Source organism: Lithobates pipiens, unplaced genomic scaffold (assembly GCF_037356315.1).
Source record: "Lithobates pipiens isolate NorthernLeopardFrog02 unplaced genomic scaffold, aLitPip1_a1.2 Scaffold_8, whole genome shotgun sequence".
NCBI classification, from domain to species: Eukaryota; Metazoa; Chordata; class Amphibia; order Anura; family Ranidae; genus Lithobates; species Lithobates pipiens.
This window is the reverse complement of record NW_027507903.1, coordinates 487,037,981-487,058,686: the sequence shown is the minus strand read 5'-3', so window position 1 is coordinate 487,058,686 and position 20,706 is coordinate 487,037,981. Positions and strand designations below refer to the sequence as shown.

Sequence of the window (20,706 nt, the reverse complement as noted above, 5' to 3'; positions counted from 1 at the left end):
TCTCTTGTCATTGCTTTCTCTCTCCTTTCTTCCTCTCCTATATTTTTCTCCCTCTATCCCTCTCATCTCAGTCCTTCCTTCTTTCTATCTCCCTCCACCTTTCTCTCTCTATATCTCTCTTCGCCTTGCTTTCTCTCTCTCTCCTTTATCTCTTTTCTTTCTGTTTCTCTCTCTATCCCTCCCTTCTTTCCATCCCCATGCCCTTCTCTCTTTTTCTCTCTCTATTTATCTCCTTGCTTTTTCTCTCTCTATTTATCTCCTTGCTTTTTCTCTCTCTATATCTCTCTATATCTTTCTCTCTACCACTGTCTATCTCTCATCTCTCTCCCTTTGCTCTTTCTATCTCTGTGCCTCTATAGAATGGTAGAGACACCCCAAAAGACAACTAACAAGGAGGGGTGTGAAAGTGACAGGTGAGCCCACAGGAGGACACTCCTTCCATTGCTCTTGGCATTGGCTATGTACTGTATACTAGATGTGAGGAGTGTTAGGGGGGGGGGGGGGGGGGTCACATGCATCACCATCAATGAACCAACATGACTGCTGTTTAGTTGAAAAGGGGAATGTAGCTTATGATGTCACAGTTTTGTCTTTATTAAGAGCTCAGTGAGAAGGAATTCAGTTCTCCTCACACTCAGCCAAAGGACACAGCTCCTTCCTGGAGTACTGGACTGCAACATCACATCAGCACTGGGAATACTACACAGGACTGCAGACAGGACTGAGCGCTGCTGGGGGAGCACAAGCAACAGGAGCTACAGAAAGTAAGTTGACCTGCAAATAGAATGCATTGCGATTGCATGGGAACTTTCCTCATTTTGTTATATTTCACTTATTAGAATAAATAAACTTTAATGCAACTTTTTTAATAATAGTCTGAAAAAAAAAAAACATTTTTATATCCATCTGTGGAAACTCATAGGACATGATTTAAAAAAATGTCACTTTTTAGCCAAAAGCTGTAAAACTTTATAGAAGCTAAAAAAAAAAAGTTGGTTTATGACTTTGAACTTGCAGAAAGTTATTCTGAAAATGTAATGATGTTTATTTGTCTGTATTTATTTTTTATACAAATGTTTAAAAATAAAAAAAGAACTTTCAGACATATCCATAACTGTCATCAGCTCAAGTAGCTTTAATGGAAGGATAAGGATCTTTATTTTCAGTTATTGTTATAACTTTTTGGACTCCACTGAAAATATATGTCACTTACAAAAAAAATAAAAAAATAAAAAGGATCTTTATCTTGTTTAGTTTTGTAAATTTGAACCTTTTGCCAGTCCATGGTGTGTTTCATAGGGGTTGATTTACTAAAGGCAAATCTGCTTTGCACTACAAGTGCATTTGGAAGTAAAGTCGCTGTAGATCTGAAGGGGACAATAAAAAACAGCATTTTAGCTTGCACATGATTGGATGATAACATCAGCAGAGCTTCCCCTAATTTCAGATCTACCACTCAGATTTAAAGTGACTTCACTTCTAAGTGCACTTTTAGTGCAAAGTGGATTTGCCTTTCATAAATAACCCCCATAGACTGAAAAAACGCGTTCCCTGGTAGACATGTTTGACTTTGTCACCACGTCTGGTTGAATGCGACCCAGTAATAAGCTACTTCTGTAGTATCACAAGACGCTGGGGCTAAAGTAGGGGATGAAAGGCCACTCCACCCAAAACTGACATTTCAATGTTTAGTAGATGTTGGAGAGTTTTAAACCAGGTAATTACATTTGGGTACTTTCTGCAGCCATTTTCCCAGTTTGATTTTACATTTGTTTTCTATTAAATACAATACAGCAGGAGGTCATTTATTTATTGATTTTTTTAATCCAAAAGAAAGGATCTATAGCAAGACAAATCTCAATTATGCAAATTCACATCTGATTAAAATATCACAACTCTGCCCTTTAAATTAAATCAAATTTTTAGGTGGAGATGCCACTTTTTATTACACCACACTGATCAAAGTCCATTGAGCTATGCTTTAAATGCCTGGTAATAATGCCCATGTGTTTAAAAACATTAGCAAGCGCACTTTGGGTGCTGATTTGGTGTATTTAGGGTCAGAGAGAGAGATCTGATTGCTGTGTCTCACCTTCCCTAAGAACGCACACAAACCTCAGCCTGATTCCATTCCACACTCAGCCAGCATCCAAAACCCACAAGTTTTCCGAACTCCAACAATCATTGTTTTTTTCACGCAGAGATTAGTGAAATATTTCACCGTCCTCCCCCGCGCGGACGAAACTCAATTTTTTGGCGATCTAAGGTTACTTGGGCGATTATTTCAGCTTTTTTTTTTTTTTTACGTCTCTTTGACTGTAACGTTGAGCTCAGTATTCTGAGCCATTCAAGAATTTGGATGCGGAATGCAAGGAATGGTTCTCTGATTTTGGTAGGAATGCTGTTGCGCTTTTCAGGCAGCATTGTGCAAAGGACATTTCATCAGCATGTCATCTGAATTAAGAAAACAGCCTGGTGGGGTAAAGGTTGAGGTTGGTGTGAGGACAAAATCTGTACTGTAAAACAATTATCAAGGTACAATAGGACAGTTGGGGGTGAAAGTATACTTGGCGCGTCTTGTTAAGCCCTGGCACAGGTGTCCATTTCTGTTATGCCAAGATGGCAATTTTGATGTGACTTGAATTAAAGCACCCTATTCTGGGTGGCAGCGCCAATGTAGCTTGATGATTAGTGGATTCCATACGGTTGGGCAAGAGTAGGTACTGTTTGCCAAAGTTCCATGCCTACCTAGACAGGACAGGACAAGGTTGGCATGCAAAGGCTCCGAAAGAAATTACTCCATGAAACTTGTCTTTGTTCCCAGTGATGTCTCTGATTAGTGAGTGAAGAAAAACATGCTGCAAGTACACCCCCTATGGGCCATTAACTATACTGCTCTGCCTAAATCACAGTGCCCACTCTAATGCCAGTTAAAAAAAATACTGGCATGATTTTATATTTTTATACAAAAACTGTTCCTGTATTCTGAGTTACACCACTGGACACAAAGCCATTTGTCATTAAGTAAGTTATTAAGTCTACTGCTGCAAACAATTCATAGAACATTTTGCCTGCTGAAGCACTACAAGTCACAGCATGCCCTGCTGATTATCAGGGCACACTGCCACTTTGCCAACAGCTGGAAGGCAGAAAACACCATGACTGTATAATGTAACGTATAGGCTATCATAACACAGGAGTGGTTGTTATCATAGTAATATTGATGGAATGCGTTATTTACATTCTCAATCTTTCTGATTTCAGGGTTTCCCCTTTTGTTCTGAAATATCTGATCCAGCAGAAAGAAAATTCTGGAAGACTTGGACAGGTAAAACATCTGCTACTAGTGTTATATATATATATATATATATATATATATATATATATATATATATATATATATATGTGTGTGTGTGTGGTTTATATGTACATTTTATATATATATATATATATATATATATATATATATATATATATATATATATATATATATATATATATATATATATATATATATATATATATATATATATATAGATAGATAGATAGATAGATAGATAGATATATAGATATATATAGATAGAGATATAGATATCATATTTTAATATAGAATAAATACAAATTCCTGAGTTTTTATAATACATCCCAAAACCAACAATATTGCATAAGATGTGGGAAAGACACCATTATTTTGGGAGGTGGCATTTGTCGCAAAAACTCTTCAGATATTAGTCAAAAAGCACAGGAGGAAAGCATTTTCTGATAATTTTTACGAATTGCATATCTTTTCTAGTTTGAATTTTGGACAGTAGCAAATATCTTGTGGAATTTGTAATAGTACCCAAAAAATTGTCATAAAAATCACCATTGGACTGGAGAATTGCATTTAATTAAAAAAAAAAAAAAATTCTTGTTTGATAAATAATTTTCAATAATTGAAAGTGTATTTAGAAAATAAATTTAATCCTCCCAAAATCATCTAGCCTAGTGTACAGGATGCTAAAAACAAATCCCAGCGTTGCTGGCGAGCAGAGAGAATGTGATTATAATTTTTAGAGGTCTCAGTTGTAAATATATGTGGACGCAAAATCACCACCTTGCAGTGCCACTGTAAAGTGCGGTCCTACCCTAATGTATGAGAGCATGAACATTAGAATGTATATAGCAATTTTTGGCCAGCTTAGACGTTTTATTTTCTTTGGGAGTGATCTCATATGGAGAATTATAAGAATAATACCATTTCTGATTGCCTGAATTAATGAATTGTGTCATTCTCCACTGACAAATTGGCATCCCTCCATTTGGCAAAAACAAAAAAACTGCCATTGAGCAGAGGCAACAGAATAGTCCACATTTCTGGGAATGATTTGTTTGGTGAACCAATTCTTTTGCCTCTCGTTCCCATGATTGTGGTCCCTTTTCAATGTTATTTCTGTAGAATGCCACAAATGATGCAGACGTCTTGTGATATCAGATTAGAGATAATGTGAGAAAATCTGCTGTATACTATTAGTTAAACATCAGGGAAATGAAAATGTAGGATGCAGAGGATGTAAGGCGGGAAACAGATTTGCTCTTAAGTCATTTTATGACATTAATTTGTTGCGATTTTGTTTAATTGATGAAGAATTGGTCTTTTTATTGAGTTTAAATTTATTAAAGAGTAAAATTTATATATATATATATATATATATATATATATATATATATATATTAGATACTGTAGATAAATATTAGATAGATAGATAGATAGACAGACAGACAGATAGACGGATAGATAGATAGATAGATAGATAGATAGATAGATAGATAGATAGATAGATAGATAGATAGATAGATAGATAGATAGATAGATAGATAGATAGATAGAATCACCTCTTCTTTAGCCTTGACCCAGATGATTGCATATTTTAACAGATGTCATTCTTTACAGGTCTCAATTGCATTCAAGATGTTGCGAAGTCTCTTACCACATTGTAGTTTGGCAGTTTTCATCCTCAGTTGCACATTCCCCGCACATGGAAGACCAACGCAGGGACTCAACGGCAGAGTGTAAGAGAATGGCTATGTCTTCATTAATGTATATACATACAGTATATATAGATATATGTGTGCATGTCAGTGTACTGTTTACCATTGAGACAAAACAAATTCACATGAAATGGCTTAAAGAGCTTTTGAGTTCCGCTGCAGAAGAATCACACCAATCAGGATGTTATCTTACACATGCCAGCAGTGAATCAGTACTTCTGGTGCAGCTTTTACAGATTTATGATAGTCCATGTCAAGGGATGGAAGTGCATTGGGACTGCAGATAGTGATAACAAATGTAGGCTCAGTGTGTAGCTCTAAGATTGCCGTTAAGATTTGGTTTGGGAATTTGGACCATAACAATTTTCCTATAGGCCCTTTCTTATGTAGTTTTTTTAACTGCAAGGGAGTCACAGGAAGCTTTCCCAAGGCCAGCAAATGATGCACAACGGACAGTTTGGGCCCCATCCAAGCCGGCAGCTGCACTGCTGTTGGTTGCACAGTGAGTTTTCAGAGTTTTAATATGAAATGCAGTCCTTTGAGGAATCAGGTTTCCACCTACATCAGAGGATTAATTCTGAAGTAATTCTTTAGTTAAAGATAGAAGTAAAATGGACAGGAATCAAGTGCACACATGTAGCCCTAAAGAGAGAAGTGTAATTAAATCTATACCTTTCACTAACACTAATGTGAGCCATGTCCCTGGGCACATCATACACATCAATGCTGCATTGTCTGCGCTGGATGGGGGAAAGGGGGAGAGAAAGGAAAAGAGAGAGGGGAAGAGAAGAATGGGATAAATAGGGAGACAGAGAGAAATAAAGAGCGAGGGAGAGAAAGAGAAGGGGAGAAGAGGGAGATTAGAAATCCCAGATATACTATCTTTCTTTCTTTCTTATTGCCTTCCTTCCTTCCTTTTGCTGCTCTATCCTTTCTTTTTCTGTTCTTTTCTTCCTCCCTTCCTTCATTTCCTTCTTCTTTCCTTCCTTCCTTTTCTTTATTTATTTCTATCATCCCTCTCTCCCTTCCTTTATTCCCTCCTTCATTACTCCCTTCTTTTCTTCCTATCTCTCTCCCTTTCTACTTTTCTTTCTTCCTTTATCTGTCCTCCCTTCATTTATTCCTTTCTTTCTTCCTTCATGTCTCCCTCCATCCCGTCCTTCCAATTTCTCTTCCTTCCTTCCTATCTCCCTCCCTTCCTTCCTATCTCCATTCCTTCCTATCTCCCTCCCCTCCCTTCCTTCCTTCCTTCCTATCTCCGTTCCTTCCATTAGCATTACTTAATTATTAGTCATGGATGTAAACCTGTGCTGTTCACTGTCTGTCTTCTACCTGATCATAAAAACACATGGTCAACCTACTCACAGCCTGATCAGCAAGCAGCAAGACCGATCTTGCTCACTAACAAGCTATTTGGATATATCAGAGGCTGAAATTCTCGATTTGGTCAATAACTAATCCTTCCCCTTTTCTATGGGGGAAAAGCAACAAGACTATCATTGAGTCAACCCTACAAACTCTTCCCAAATGTGGAAAAGATTTGAGCAGGTCTCAGAATTGGTTGTTGCACCATCTCATTGACACCTCGGCCCATCTATGGCTCCCCATCCTCTAGATCTTTGGTGTCTTGCTAACTAATCAAATTTCCCCATAGAAATGAATACATGCTGCTATAAAGTCACACCATGGTGTGAATGTGTGTGGGAGGATCTGCACAGCTTGTGTGTAATTTTGAGGTCAGACATAATTTTCTATGCAGATCAGGGTGGCTGTGCGCCTGCCAGCTCTGGCCTCGGATCCTGTCTCATCCATGGGAGACGCACTGTCTCTCGCGTGGGTTTCACAGCGGAGCAGGATGTGTCTCTCATATGTGAAAACACTTTGGATTATCCTGTGTAACCACACGCTGCACTTCCTCTCATCCATTTCACTGGATCCGACCACTGCGCCTTCATTTACACTTTCCTAGAACTAACGAGAACTCCCACTTAAAAAAAAAAACGTTTTTTCCTCTCAATACAACCAGTAGCTGAAGCTGGGATCACTGTAAGGAGCTGACCACCTAAATTAGACATGCAGAATACATTTTGCCTGTTCCCACCTTCTGCCCACTCACAAGCAGGAAACTTTCTCTTGATTCAGGAGACTTTTTTAGAAAATAGACTGCCCCTAGTAAAATGTTCAGTAACCAACTTCTGAAATGTCACAATATACAGTAATAATATAATTTTTTACCAAAGCCCCAAGGTTTATCATTAAAAAGTTGCCCTTGAGCTCCAGTCCTGTGAATCTGCCTAGGCTGAGATGATGGCATCAGTCTGCTGCAGGCAGGAGGAAGCATTTCCTCAGTCACCGCTCCCACAGTGAGCAGACTGCATTGTAACGTTGTAACAAATCACAAGGTGAGAGGGAGCTGATCTATGTCTGATACCTGTGAAAAAAAAGAACTGCATAGGCACCAGAATGGTGTCATTTATGAACCGGCATCTCAGTCCAGGAAAAGATTTTGAGCCTGGTTGATGCCTGAACAAAGATGGGTACCTCCTGCTGGAGAGAAAAGAAGATGAAGGATTGTCAGGGGGAGTCCTGTGATCTCCTTGAGAGACAGTAAATAGCAGGAAGTGCTACACTTACAAATTACTTAGCATGCTGCACTTATCATGAAAAAATATAACTAATGGCAGGTCAACTTTAAGCTGCTGTTCATAGAAATATTATCTCAAATTGTGACTCTTATCGTAGCTGTAAATTTTATATTGCATTGCGTTTTTTTTTAACTGGCTAACTGCGCCTATTGACAATTTCATTTCTTTCCTCCTGCAGACGGAGGGCGGTCTCCGAACATCAGCTGCTCCATGACAAAGGACGATCCCTCCAGGAGCTCCGGCGCAGGATCTTCCTGCAGAACCTAATAGAAGGGGTAAACACAGCAGAAATCCGATCAGTCCCGGACGAATTGCCCCGTCCCATCCCCAGCGTCAAGAACTTTAACACCCTGCGCCTGCCAGGCGAGGAGGAGGGAGTGACAACCCAGCTGACTCAGGAGACCCACAAATTACAGAGCTTCAAAGACCCCCCACCAAAAGTCCCCAGCAAAAAGAAGAAGGGCAAGCCGGGGAAGAGAAAGGAGCAGGACAAGAGGAAGAGGAAAGAGCGAGCGGCGCTAGAGGGCCTGCAGGACCCTCCCGGGTCAGAACTGTGGTGGGAAGAGCTGGGCATCAGGTCAGTAGATAGACCTCTGAGATGAAACATTGGGCTGTTTTTTGGTTAAAGCGTTTTACTTAAAGGAAAATGCTGTTTCCCTGGCTGTCATGCTCATCCAGTGAATGCAATGTCCTCAAACAAGTATGAAATAAAGGTTCTTTTCTTAATCGGTGACTCATAAAGATGGCAGAGACAACCAGGCAAATAGCATCTTCAGAAGGAGGCCTATTTATTTTAGTATGTTTTTTTTTTTTTAACTCCCCAACATCACTGTTTTTTAAAGGGGTGATAATTGAAACTGAGCCAGCTGGGTCACAAACCCAATTGGGGGCGGAGCTGGAAATTCACAGTAACAGGGAAACCAAGTTACTGTGAGTTTCCAGCTCCGCCCCTCGCTGACAGCCCCTTAGGAAGAGGCACATCAATCTCCAGCAAGTAAAGCAAGAGCAGAGCCAAGGACTTAGGTGGGTAAATCTCGCTATTGCGTCCCTGAAAGGCAATGGGTGGTTCAGCGCAGTCAATCACTTCCTTAGAACACAGTGAAATCAGCAGTTGCCATTGGCTCATAGTAAGCCGGTTGCCACAATAGCTCCCTTTGCATCTCTGGAGCTCATTCCTGATTGGCTCCAGGGTTTCATAACTATAAATTTTATATATATATATATATATATATATACAGCAAATAGAGAAGGGCATTGGCCACAGCAGCCAACCAAATGTTGGGATTTATTCCCTAATAAGTCAAGAAACATGACAGCTGCAGTCTGATTGGTTGCTACAGGAAACACCTTAACTGTTTCCCCAGTTTTCCTAAAACTTCAGCAAGGATGACTTAGCTGTGCAAACGTGGTGTGATCCTCGTTCAGTCAGCTCATCCCAGTGCGGTATTTATCTTTGGTCTCTCTCTCCCTCTGCGTGGGCTGACTTTTTATGTTACTTTCCAAAGGGGCTGCAAATTTTAGTGCAAGGCGGTGAAATTTAAGTGCACTCTGGACGAAGATCCACCAAAACCACGGCTAATACAATTTATATATCAGCTGAGCTTAACGCAGCCCAACGCAGATGTGAAGACTCTCTGTTTCTCCCCCCACCCTTCCCGCCAATGTGTCAGTGGCAACAAAGTATCCTCTACGTATAATGGAGGATGTGCTGTACGCTTCCTTCGCCTCCAGAAAAGCACACATGGTTTATTTATTAGATGTGTGATGAATGGATAGCTTTGAGTCCTAAAAAAAAAAAGCCTTTTAGTCTTAACCAAAATTCCAGGATTGTCCAATTGTTTTTACAATGATTTTTACATGTAACTGGCGATTGATGTGTGTCTTCATGGGAACTGTTCATGGGCGTTTTGGTGAATTTTGTTTAAGGTTTAACACATTTTCAACACCATAGGTTGGGTGGGATCCAAGTGGGCTTTCACCTAAAAAAAAAAAAAATCAGATGTAACAACATACACAGCAAATATCAGATTTTTTACTGTGCCGGAGTCTTTACGCGTTTTATAAAATGGAAGTGCTCTCAGGTTGCCGCAAAAAAGCCATTCCACATATATTTTTTGGTTTGCATCCCTTGTGATTTTCCGGTAGTGGTAATTCCATTGACGGAAAATGTAAAACTTTGGTATGGCTGTTGCCAAGCCTGCTGGCATAAACCCGAAATTCTGCGCAGGCCTCAAAATTGTAGTCAATAGTTACTATAGGGAAGTTTTATAGAGGTGCCTATTACTGACCCCTACTTCTGAAAACACAAATTTCCAGGATTCCTGATGATCCTCTGGTTCAGCACTTTTTAAGCTGTGATTTTCAGGTGACGGTAGTTCACTTGATGGAAAGCATAGTTGCTCCCAAGCCGGCTAGCATAAAACTGGCCACTGAAGTCAGAACTTTAGCTTCTGTAGAGGGGCTTTATGGATGCAGCCATTTCTTCAAATACTAACTCCCTAGCTGTTATGATAATCCAATGGCTTCAGTGCTTTTTTAGTCACTGAGCCTGGACCAGCGTGCTGTTGAAAAGTTTGCTACTGACCTGCAAGCTGGTTCTTGAGGGCAACAAGCATTTTCAGCAATGAAAGTCTCGGTACCTTTTAAATCCTTCCCGTGTTGAGAAGCTGCTTGGCAAATGGCAAACAGTTTAGCGATATCGTTAATTGATACTTTTATTGTTAAAAAGCTCTGATACTTAATCTAATCTGACTTTCCTTCTGTCCACAGGACGCAATGAGAATTCAACTGGAGCCTCCTTACCTATCAGAGAAACAGAACATAATGATAAAAGGAGATAGATCCGTAAAAAATAAAAAGAAGAGCGGGGAGTGCAGCGGAGATCTTTGAACTTGGACTTACAAGATGTATTTATTTCCTGTAAATAACAACCAGAGACTGCCCAAACCCCCAAATGCGCTGTCTTCCCCCCGCCGTTTGTAATACTGCACAGCCGCCCCCCCTGCGGCCCCTCCCTTCCCCTTATTTATTGGTTGGATTATATATTTATTGTGTTTTTTTTTTAATATTATTATTCCTTGTGGCTGCTGGCGTCCCGTTTCATGTTGCACTTTAATGTCTAGAACGCGCCAAAAAATTTTTGTTATTATTTTGTTTTTTTATTTTATTTTTTGATATTGAATTGAACATTATTATTTTTTTTTTTCTCTTTTGTGCATGTATAAGATGTGGCAACTGGTGGAATTTGTACAGAATGTGTAATAAATTTGGTGTCCAAAGTAAGCAAAGCGCTGTCTGGTTCTGAATCCCCTTCACTCCCCCCCCACCCCCCAGGGTGGTGAGGGCCAAATTTACAACCCACATACTCATAAACATTTGGTATTAAAGGAAAAATTGTCTCTATTTATAGAGCCATTTACTTTTTTTTTTTTTACTTTAAAGAAGCAGTGGAAAAACTGTGAACCTCCACAGAGGCATCCTATAAATTCCTACATATTCAGCTTATTCTTCTTTTATTTATTTTAGATATACAGTCATGTCAATGTGGTATTCTTTTTAAAGAAAAAAAATTGTTATATTTATAGTCTGTTTGCACAAGGGAATTAGGCACTTGTCAATCACATCTGCCATGCTTTCTGTAGTCTTGTAATTGCATTTTGCTGTTTCTCTTAGGTCTATAGACAGAACACTGTAGCTAGAATTTCACTGAAATTGAAAATGTCATTATAGTAAATGGGAGCCTATTATTTACACCTTTTCAATGCATTAAAGTGTATGTAAACCTTCCCCTTGTAAACCAACCCATTCAGTTTATAATGGAAATGAAAGGCAAAATATTTTGTGTAATATATATATATATATATATATATATACACATACATACATACATACATATGTATGTATACATACATACGTATGTATACGTATGTATGTATACATACATACATACTGTCTCACTCTCATTCATATGTAAAAAAATTATAAACTTTTTTTTACCTTTTTTATAAGTGATCACATTCTCTCAGTTCTCAGCTGCATAAAAGCTGGGAGAGGAGAAGCAGGTGTACACTGGTCTTCCCAGTGAAGGCCTGTGCAGGCAATGGTCATTGGAGGAGAGCAGGCCGGGTATCCAGCATAACTAGAGAACTGAACGCGCTGTGCTTTCCTGTTTAGTGTGGTCAGTTTTTAATAGAAAAGCAGAGGAAGCTGGCAGGGACACAAGTGATTTCACACAAAGGAAGCAGTAGAAAGGGAACAGTATACATGACTGGTGTAAGGCTGATAAGTTGGCTGCCTTAACCCTTCACCCCCCCCCCCCCACTTACCAACCCCCATAATTATTCTTACTTTACCAATGAAAAACAAAGCACTGTCTGGATTAAATGACCAACAAAGCCCCTTTTATTAATTCCAAACAACAACATTTTATAAAAATAACTTTTTTTTCAAATATATATATATATATATATATATATATATATATATATATATATATATATATATATATATATATATATATATATACACAAAATAAATATATATATAAAACACATTCATAACCATTACTGCTACGTCTGAGGTTCCTGAAAGAAGGTACCATGCTGTGGTGGTGGTCAGCCGATGAGATAGTGGTACCTTCTTTCAGGAACCTCAATCGTAGCAGTAACATGTTTTGGTTATGATTTTGGCAAATGGCTGCAATATAACAATGAGTGAAAAATGTTAGGGGGTCTGAATACCTTAAGTCCCCACGTGTGTATATATATATATATATATATATTATATATACCACCACCATTCCGACCTTCAGGGACATTCAGGAACCAGAGACCCCTGCCATTAGTACCTGAAACAACAGGAAACAAAAATAGAAAACAAAAAAAAACAAACACAGAAAACACAACACACACCATATTGCTGCTTATAGGGAGGAAGGGAAAAGCACTAGCCTGTGGGCTACCTGCATACTGGACTGAATGAATAAGCCCCGCCTCCTCCTCATGCTTAGTAAAAGCACTAGTACCACCCTGGGCCCCTAAGGTTCCCTCTGCTCTGGGGCTTGTCTATTTTTTTATACAAGTACATGGTACAGCGGGCACATATCAGGAATATGAAATGTTGGGTTTACATATTCTTTAACACAAAGCACTTTAACAGGCATTGTGTAAGGGAAGCCTATTCACTAGAATAGGCTATCTTTCGCTCGAATGCACCAAAAAGTGCATGTACTTTTTTTTTAGAAAGGCAGCTCACCACAATGCAAGTGTTGCCATGCATTCTGGTTCACAAAAATACACATGCTTTGCCAAGAGTCTTTGGGGTAAAATTAAGGATTAACATGTACATGTGTTGATGCAATGCGTTGCCATTCGTTTTGAATAGCACTCCAATGCAGTAAGGCAACACCCTGCAACACATGACAACACACCATAGTGCATTGTGGCAAAACAAATGTGAGATGAGACGATATGGTGTACAAAAGCCCATTCATTTCATCTAGTCCTTTTCTCCCCAGGCTGACTATCCCGGCCCACCCCTTTTATTAATTGGATTTAGGTTGTTTCAATCAGGGAGGCTCCGTACCCTATGCGGATGTTACCTATGGTAGTCTGCATGCACATAAAGTCTACCTAGGAACAGCCACTTCTCCAGACTGAAATCCACACATCTAGAAAATTTGTTATTTGCATAACTCCTTCCAAGATCCAGCCCATTGCTTATATCAGCACTAAGGACTTTTAAGAGGAGCACTGAGGTAAGGGTGCTGGGATGTTTTTCAGGAAGCCATGTACAGCACTCTGCTGGACCCTCCTACCAGCCACGCCAGCTGATATTCCACCGCGACAAAGCGCTCTGAGCTTGTTCCCACTTCTAATGCAGCGTTGGGACACAAATAATGGTTTGCAGAAGGCTTGGATCCCGTTTTGCAGCACTGCACCACCTTTCATGGCTAAATCTTGTGGGTTAATTCCACATTTGTTGAGAATAAAAAAAAAACAATCGCTTTGGAGTGATTAATGCCAATTGCAACGGTTTAAAGAATCGTTGTAGCAGATTCCAAACTTTTGTTGCCTTGAAGAAATAGCTGTTTGTTTCACCATGTTCTTTTCAGACTGAATGTGAATGGGAGGGACTGGCTTCATTATAATCAGCTGGTGCACACTCAGTGTTCTGATGAGAAAAGCTGCAGTGCCTTCATCGCTTTAGAAGTATTTAAAGTGATATTAAAGGCTTTTTTTTTTTATAACAAACATACCTGTTCTGTGCAGTGGTTTTGCACAGAGCAGTCTCGATCCTCCTCTTCTTGGGTCCTCCGCCGCCGCTCCTGGCCCCTCCTTCATGCCAAATTCCCCCAGAGCAGGCAGCTGCTTATGGGGGCACATGAGCAGGCTTGCTCCCGAGCCACTGCTCTGCATGTCCATTCACACACAGAGCTCAGCCCTGCCCCCTCTCTCTCTCTCTCCTCATTGGCTCACTGGCTATGATTGACAGCAGCTGGAGCCAATGGCTGTCTCAGCTAATGAGGAGGGAGAATCTGCAGGGAGCAGAGGCTCTTGTGCACATTGTTGGATTGTGATGGAGTGGAGGTAAGTATTGGGGGCTGCTGCACAGAGGTTTTTTTTTTTACTTTCATGCATAGAATGTATGAAGGTAAAACAACGTGAGCCTTTACAACCACTTTAACCCTTGGGGAGTATATCACCAAACCTAAATTCTTACTACAGGGGGTGACTTGTATCATATGTATCAAAAGCACAGAAAAATCTATTATTTTAAATGATTACTTGCAGTGCTTTTCCTTTCCATAACTGATTTTTGTATTCACTTGCAATGTGCTTTTGTGCTAATAAATGGGGCTACTCCAAGAAGAGTCAGTTCCCCAACCCACCTCCCTCCCTCCATGTCATACTAATCTCCTTATCTGGGAGTGTCTAATTACTGTCTGCAGTTCTGGGACAAGGTCATCTAGTGCCCACAGTGAAGATACTAAAGTGTGCCCCTCCCAAGATGTATGAGCGTTATGTGTCAGCAAACCCCGCCCCCCCCCCCCCCCCAAAAAAATTGAGCACTAATCTGCCCACTTACCCCATAAGTATAAATTCCCTTTGCAGGCTGAAAATTACCCCTCCTCCCAATACAAATCCCCACCGCTGAAATCCCCCCCTCCCGGCACAAATCTTTGCCGCCCCCCTCCCAGCTCAAATTCTCTCTCTCACCAAATCTCCCCTCCTAGCATAAATACCCCAAACAAAAAATCTACCCACCTATCACATATCCTCTCCCCTTCCAAATCACCCCTTCCTCCAAATCTTCTCCTAGCTCAAATCCTATTTCCCCCATTCCCTGGCACAAATCCCCCCAAATCACCCCTCTTACCACATACCCCCCACATTTACCATCCTATTACAAGTCTTACCTCCCTGCTGCCCCCAAAATTCCCCCTCCCAGCACTATTCCCCTCCCCAATCCACCCTAGCATCCCCCCCCACATTTCCCCTCCTAGAACAAATCCCCCCAAATGTTGCCTCCTAGAGCAAAACTTACCCCCATCATCCATCATAATTCCCCCTCAAAGAACAAATCCCCTCCCCGCAACCCCCCTAAATCACACCTCCTGGCACATCCCCTCCAAATTTCTCCCGTAGAAGAGATCTTACTCCCGTCACCCCCAATTTACCTCTCCCAGCACTAATCCCGCTTACCCATACCCATACCTTCCTCCATTATTATGTTTTGGAGGTGGTAACAGTGATGTGATCCCTTGTAAGCTCTTTTACCCCTTTGGATCCATTTTCCTTGCTCTTTCCCCCTTTGTCCGGGCAGAGCCAGCCACTTTTTCCATCTGTATAAGGTCGGCACATCTATGAAGACTATGGGAGAATGTACGGAACCCTGTCCGGTCCTTTGAAAGAGGATTTCCTTTGTGATCAATATAGGTATTTATTGTTACAATATGTATCGCTTGATTGTTAACTGTGTAATCTTACAATGTTTTGATATATACTCTGTCTACAACAGATTATTTTTAGTACAACACAGTGCATCATGTATTGTGATATATATTTATGCTTGTCTTTTCCTTATTCTTTCATAAATAGATAGTAACCTTCTGAAGAAGACCCCTGGGAGGGTTGAAACGCGTAAAGGGTTTTTACTATCTACACGCATATATCTCTTACTGTACTGATACTATGTTTCAAGCATCACAATTCTATGTATATGTATATTTCTGTTCATACATGTAATACTATACATTTTTACCTATTTTGTGGAGCTCAGTCCTTGACTACTGCGTGACCCATTTTATCCTCTTTTTATTATTAATAAATATTTACAATATTAGTTTATTTTTCTACATGTCAATGTTATTTATACTATACAGGTTAAACTTTGCTGGCAAAAAGCCCCGTTCCGGGGACACCATTTTCTTTTCTCCCAGCACAAATCTTCCTCCTAAAACAACTCTTACTTCTGTGACCCCCCAAATTCCCCCTCCAAGATCAAATCCTCTCCCTGCAATCCCCCTAGCACAAATCCCCCCTAAATCACTCCTCTTGGCACATCCCCTCCAAATTTCCCCCGTAGAAGAAATCTTACTCCCATCACCCCCAAATTACCTCTCCCAGCACAAATCTCCCTCCTAGAACAAATCTTACTTCTATGACCCACAAATTCCCCCTCCGAGAACAAATCCCCTCCCTGCAATCCCCCTAGCACAAATGCCCCCAAATCACCCCTCCAGGCACATTCCCTCCAAATTTCCCCTCTTAGAAGAAATCTTACTCCCATCAACCCCAAATTACCTCTCCCAGCACAAATCTCCCTCCTAGAACAAATCTTACTTCTGTGACCCACAAATTCCCCCTCCAAGAACAAATCCCTTCTCCACAATCCCCCTCGCACAAATCTCCCCAAATCACCCCTCCAGGCACATCCCCTCTAAATTTCCCCTCTTAGAAGAAATCTAACTCCTGTCACCCCCAAATCACCTCTCCCAGCACAAATCTCCCTCCTAGAACAAGTCTTACTTCTGTGACCCCCCCAGATTCCCTCTCCAAGAACAAATCCCTCCTCCAAAAAAAAAAAAAATTCTGCTCCTAGAACAAATCTTACCTCTGTCATCCCCCCAATTTTCCAGTCTGCATGTCCATAAGGAACATTCACAGACAGATGTAGAAATCATAGATTTTACTGACAATTGGCAACCCTGCATCCAAGATGGCAGAACCTAGCAGGAATTTCAGGGTTTTTGGATGTCTACACAAGGAAGGCTTTTACAGGTAAATACCATGCCTAAAATGAACAAATATCTCTCTAAGAATATTGCTGCTGAAATGAAGGGTCTGGTGACAGGGTCTCTTTAAGGCAGACCAACCTGATTGTGTTGCCTTGATCAGTTCAGCCATTTGCTTGAATTTGATGATAGCTACTTGAAAGTCCCCACGAATAAGTCTTTTTACAACAAAGCGTACGTCGGGCGGCATGCCGGCCGGCATTTTTTATGGGCGTTTTTACTGCTTTATATGTAAGTGTATTTTTTTTACTTTTATTAAATTTGTTATACGGAATTATGCTATGGTGAGTCTTCTTTCCATTTCCCTGGGATCCCGAGTACTGCCTTTCTGCTTCAGGTGCTGCTGTTTATTGCTCACGGCCTGTTCTATTCAATAAGGGAGCCTACTGTGATCATGGTCTGAGCAGGTGCTGTGGGATTGACTATGGGCATGAAATCGCTTGCCTTTTGGTAAGTGCATATTTTGTGTGGTGGTGATCACGATCTTTGGTGTTTTTTGGTTGCACAGAAGATTGAACACTTTTTATATAAAAAACATTTTTTTCATTATTATTGCACTCAATATTATCACCATTTTTTTATTATTATCACTATATATATATATATATATATATATATATATATATATATATATATATATATATATATATTATTTTTCATTTTTATTTATTTATTGCTACTATTAACTTAATATTTTTCATTTTTCCATGAATATTTATTAAGTTATCAATGGACTATTTTTCATTTATTAGACTTTTTTATCACGTCACTGGGATTTTTCTAATTTTATTATTAACACTTGTTATTCATAATTCTTTATATAAATTAGGGTATGTTTGATTTATTAGAGGGGTAGATCAACTTTTCTCACTACTATTGCAATCAATGAATTAATCACTCATAGGTGTTTATATTTAATCTTATTTATAGTATTTATGTATGCGCACGGCTTTTTCCTTTCGTTATCTACTTGAAAGTGGCAGTATCTCCCTTCTGTCATGGTGTCAAGTCACATTCGGCTACCCATCACATTTTGCTACCCGCTGGAGTGCGCATGCACGACGCCACCATATGCGTTCCAACACTGTTGTAAGACCACTTTGCCACAGGGCCCCTCAATGGCTCGCTTCGCTGGCCATGCTTCGGGCACGGCCTCGATTCACTCGGCATAATTATAATCTAACTCTATGTCCACTTGGATAGTGGGGCTTTAATTTGGACTCAGGGGTGTGGCCACAAAATTCTGCGCAAGCACAGATCGCCACGGTGTTGGACTGCATACGGCGGCATCACACATGCGCAGTCCAGTGGGTAGCCAAATGTGATGGGTCACCATATGTGACAAAACAATGGCACAAACAGACAAAAGTGTTGAAAGCAATAAATAATTCTAAATATAATTTTAGACTTTTTATTAGGTAGCCTCTTATCGTGAACCTGACAATAACTTTACAAGTCTGCAGGAGTAAAATTCCCAACGTGTCACATTATACACCAACATAATTTTTTAGAAAAGCTCCAGTCCAGGGACTGTGCCTATCAGTCTGCTGCAGGCATGAGGAAGCATTTCCTCAGTCTCCTCTCCCCCAGTGCTCAGGCTGCAACATTGTAACTTTGTAGCAAATCACAAGTTGAAAGACTGCAGCAGGGGCTGATCTGTGGTAGAGATTTGTGGACACGGACAAGAACTGCCCAGACACCAGGATTTACATGAGTGTGTCATCTCTGAGCTGCCATCTCAGTCTAGGAAGTAGATGGCGATGTTTGGTGATGCCTGAACAAAGATGGTGTCATTCTTCTGGAGAGAAAAGCAGATGAAGGCATTGTCGGATGGAGTACTGTGAACTCTACAAGAGGTAATACCTGGAAGTGTTATACTGACACATTATTTAGCATGGGGCACTTTACATTATAAAATATATTTGATGACAAGTCCACTTTATAGGCTTCCACTGACAGCTGGTTAGCTGTGATGCTGGGTGGAACTGCGCTGTAAGTCCATCAAATAAAGATGTTTTCACAGGTGCGGGTAGCAAGCGTGGGACGGCGGACGGCTGTTTAATAGACATAACTCAAGCTGCTTATGCCTAGAAATAGAACAAGTTTATACAAACCATTCGGATTTAACGGGTAGATTGTGATCAGTGTCATTAATTATGGCAATGTGCCTTATCGCAGTCTAAGGATCACTCTGGCCGCAAACCTGCCTGGAGCAGCTCCTGTGTTTCCAGATTAGGGACAAGCAAATTAAATCAGTTTAAGCTTGTGGTCCATTTTTCATGGATTCCCATCTATTAGTGGGAAAAGCGATTAGCGTATAAACGCAAATTTGTGAGAAAAATAAAAGCGGACAGTTACATTGCAAATGGTTGAATCGCTGCCAGCAACATGAATCCTGTGAAGTTTTTGGAGGCATATGTAAAGGGAAATAGAAGGAGAGGGGAAAAGACAGGAATGTGTTTTCTTCTCTTGGGGGAAATAAGCCATTCTTCTCTCCTTAAAGCTCACTATACACGTTACAATCTCACAGTGAAATCTTTATACAATCTCCCTTTGATTTACAAAATGCTATGTAATATGAGGATCTACCCAAAAGATCCAATCAGGCAGTCCCTTGTAATTACTAACTACATGGTAGATCTAAAGGAGGTTGTTCAGTTTGATCAGCCTTTCTTAACCAGAGTTCCTCCAGAGGTTTCTAGGGGTTCCTTGAGTAGTGAGCAATTTCTGCCTCTCGGATAAGTTCTTCCTACTAACCACTAATATAAGGAGTAGTCTTCCCACTGCTCCCCGATATAAGGAGCATTATTTCCACTGACCAACAATGTAAGGAGCATACTTCCCACTGACACTAATGTAAGGAGCATTCTTCCCATTGATCAACAATGTAAGGAGCGTTCTGCCCTCTTACCACCAATGTATGGCGCATTCTTCCCACTGACCACTAATGTAATGTAAAGCCCCATACACACTATCAGTTTTTCCTTCAGATTTAACAAAACCATATAATATGAGGTCAAACCTTAGGAGTTTCAATTTGTATGAAATGTTTTTGGTTTTGGTAAACCTGAAGGAAAAACTCAGCAGAAAAACGTATAGTGTGTATGGGGATTTAGAAGCATTTTTCCCTCTGGCCACCAATGTAAGGAGCATTCTTCCCACTGATCACCAATGTAAGGAGATTTCTTCTCTATGACCTCAAATGTAAGGATGTAAGGAGCAGTCTTTGCACTGACCACCAATGTAAGGAGGATTCTTCCCACTGGCCACCAATGTAAGGAGGATTCGTCCCACTGACCACCAGTGTAAGGAAGATTTTTCCCACTGACCACCAATGTAAGGAGGATTCTTTGCACTGGCCACTAATGTAAGGAGGATTCGTCCCACTGACCACCAGTGTAAGGAAGATTTTTCCCATTGACCACCAATGTATGGAGCATTCTTCCACTGACCATTAATGTAATGTAAGAAGCCTTCTTCCCTCTGGTCACCAATGTAAGGAGGGTTATTCCCACTGACCACAAATGTAAGGAGCATTCCTTCCGCTGTCCACAATTTAAGGAGCATCTTCCCACCAAATTCTTGGATGTGTGCTGAGGAGCATGTTTTTTTGAACATTTAGGCTGGGTTCCCACTGCTGCGGCTAGGAGACCCGGATGTGATTCGCACTGCACTGCAGTGCAAATCACATCCGATCTCTGTGCGATGTGAGTTCAGCCATACAGATAGTATGGC

General features: G+C 40.5%; 1 protein-coding gene across 1 annotated transcript; it reads left to right on the top strand.

Moving 5' to 3' along the window:
* Positions 1–591: 591 nt before the first annotated feature.
* PTHLH (parathyroid hormone like hormone) lies at positions 592–10,963 on the top strand. Its single transcript, XM_077468991.1, has 5 exons — positions 592–764; positions 3,265–3,328; positions 4,934–5,052; positions 7,855–8,253; positions 10,446–10,963. The coding sequence occupies exons 3-5, from the start codon at positions 4,952–4,954 to the stop codon at positions 10,453–10,455; spliced, it is 510 nt and encodes a 169-aa protein (XP_077325117.1). The 5' UTR covers positions 592–764; positions 3,265–3,328; positions 4,934–4,951; the 3' UTR covers positions 10,456–10,963.
* Positions 10,964–20,706: the final 9,743 nt, after the last annotated feature.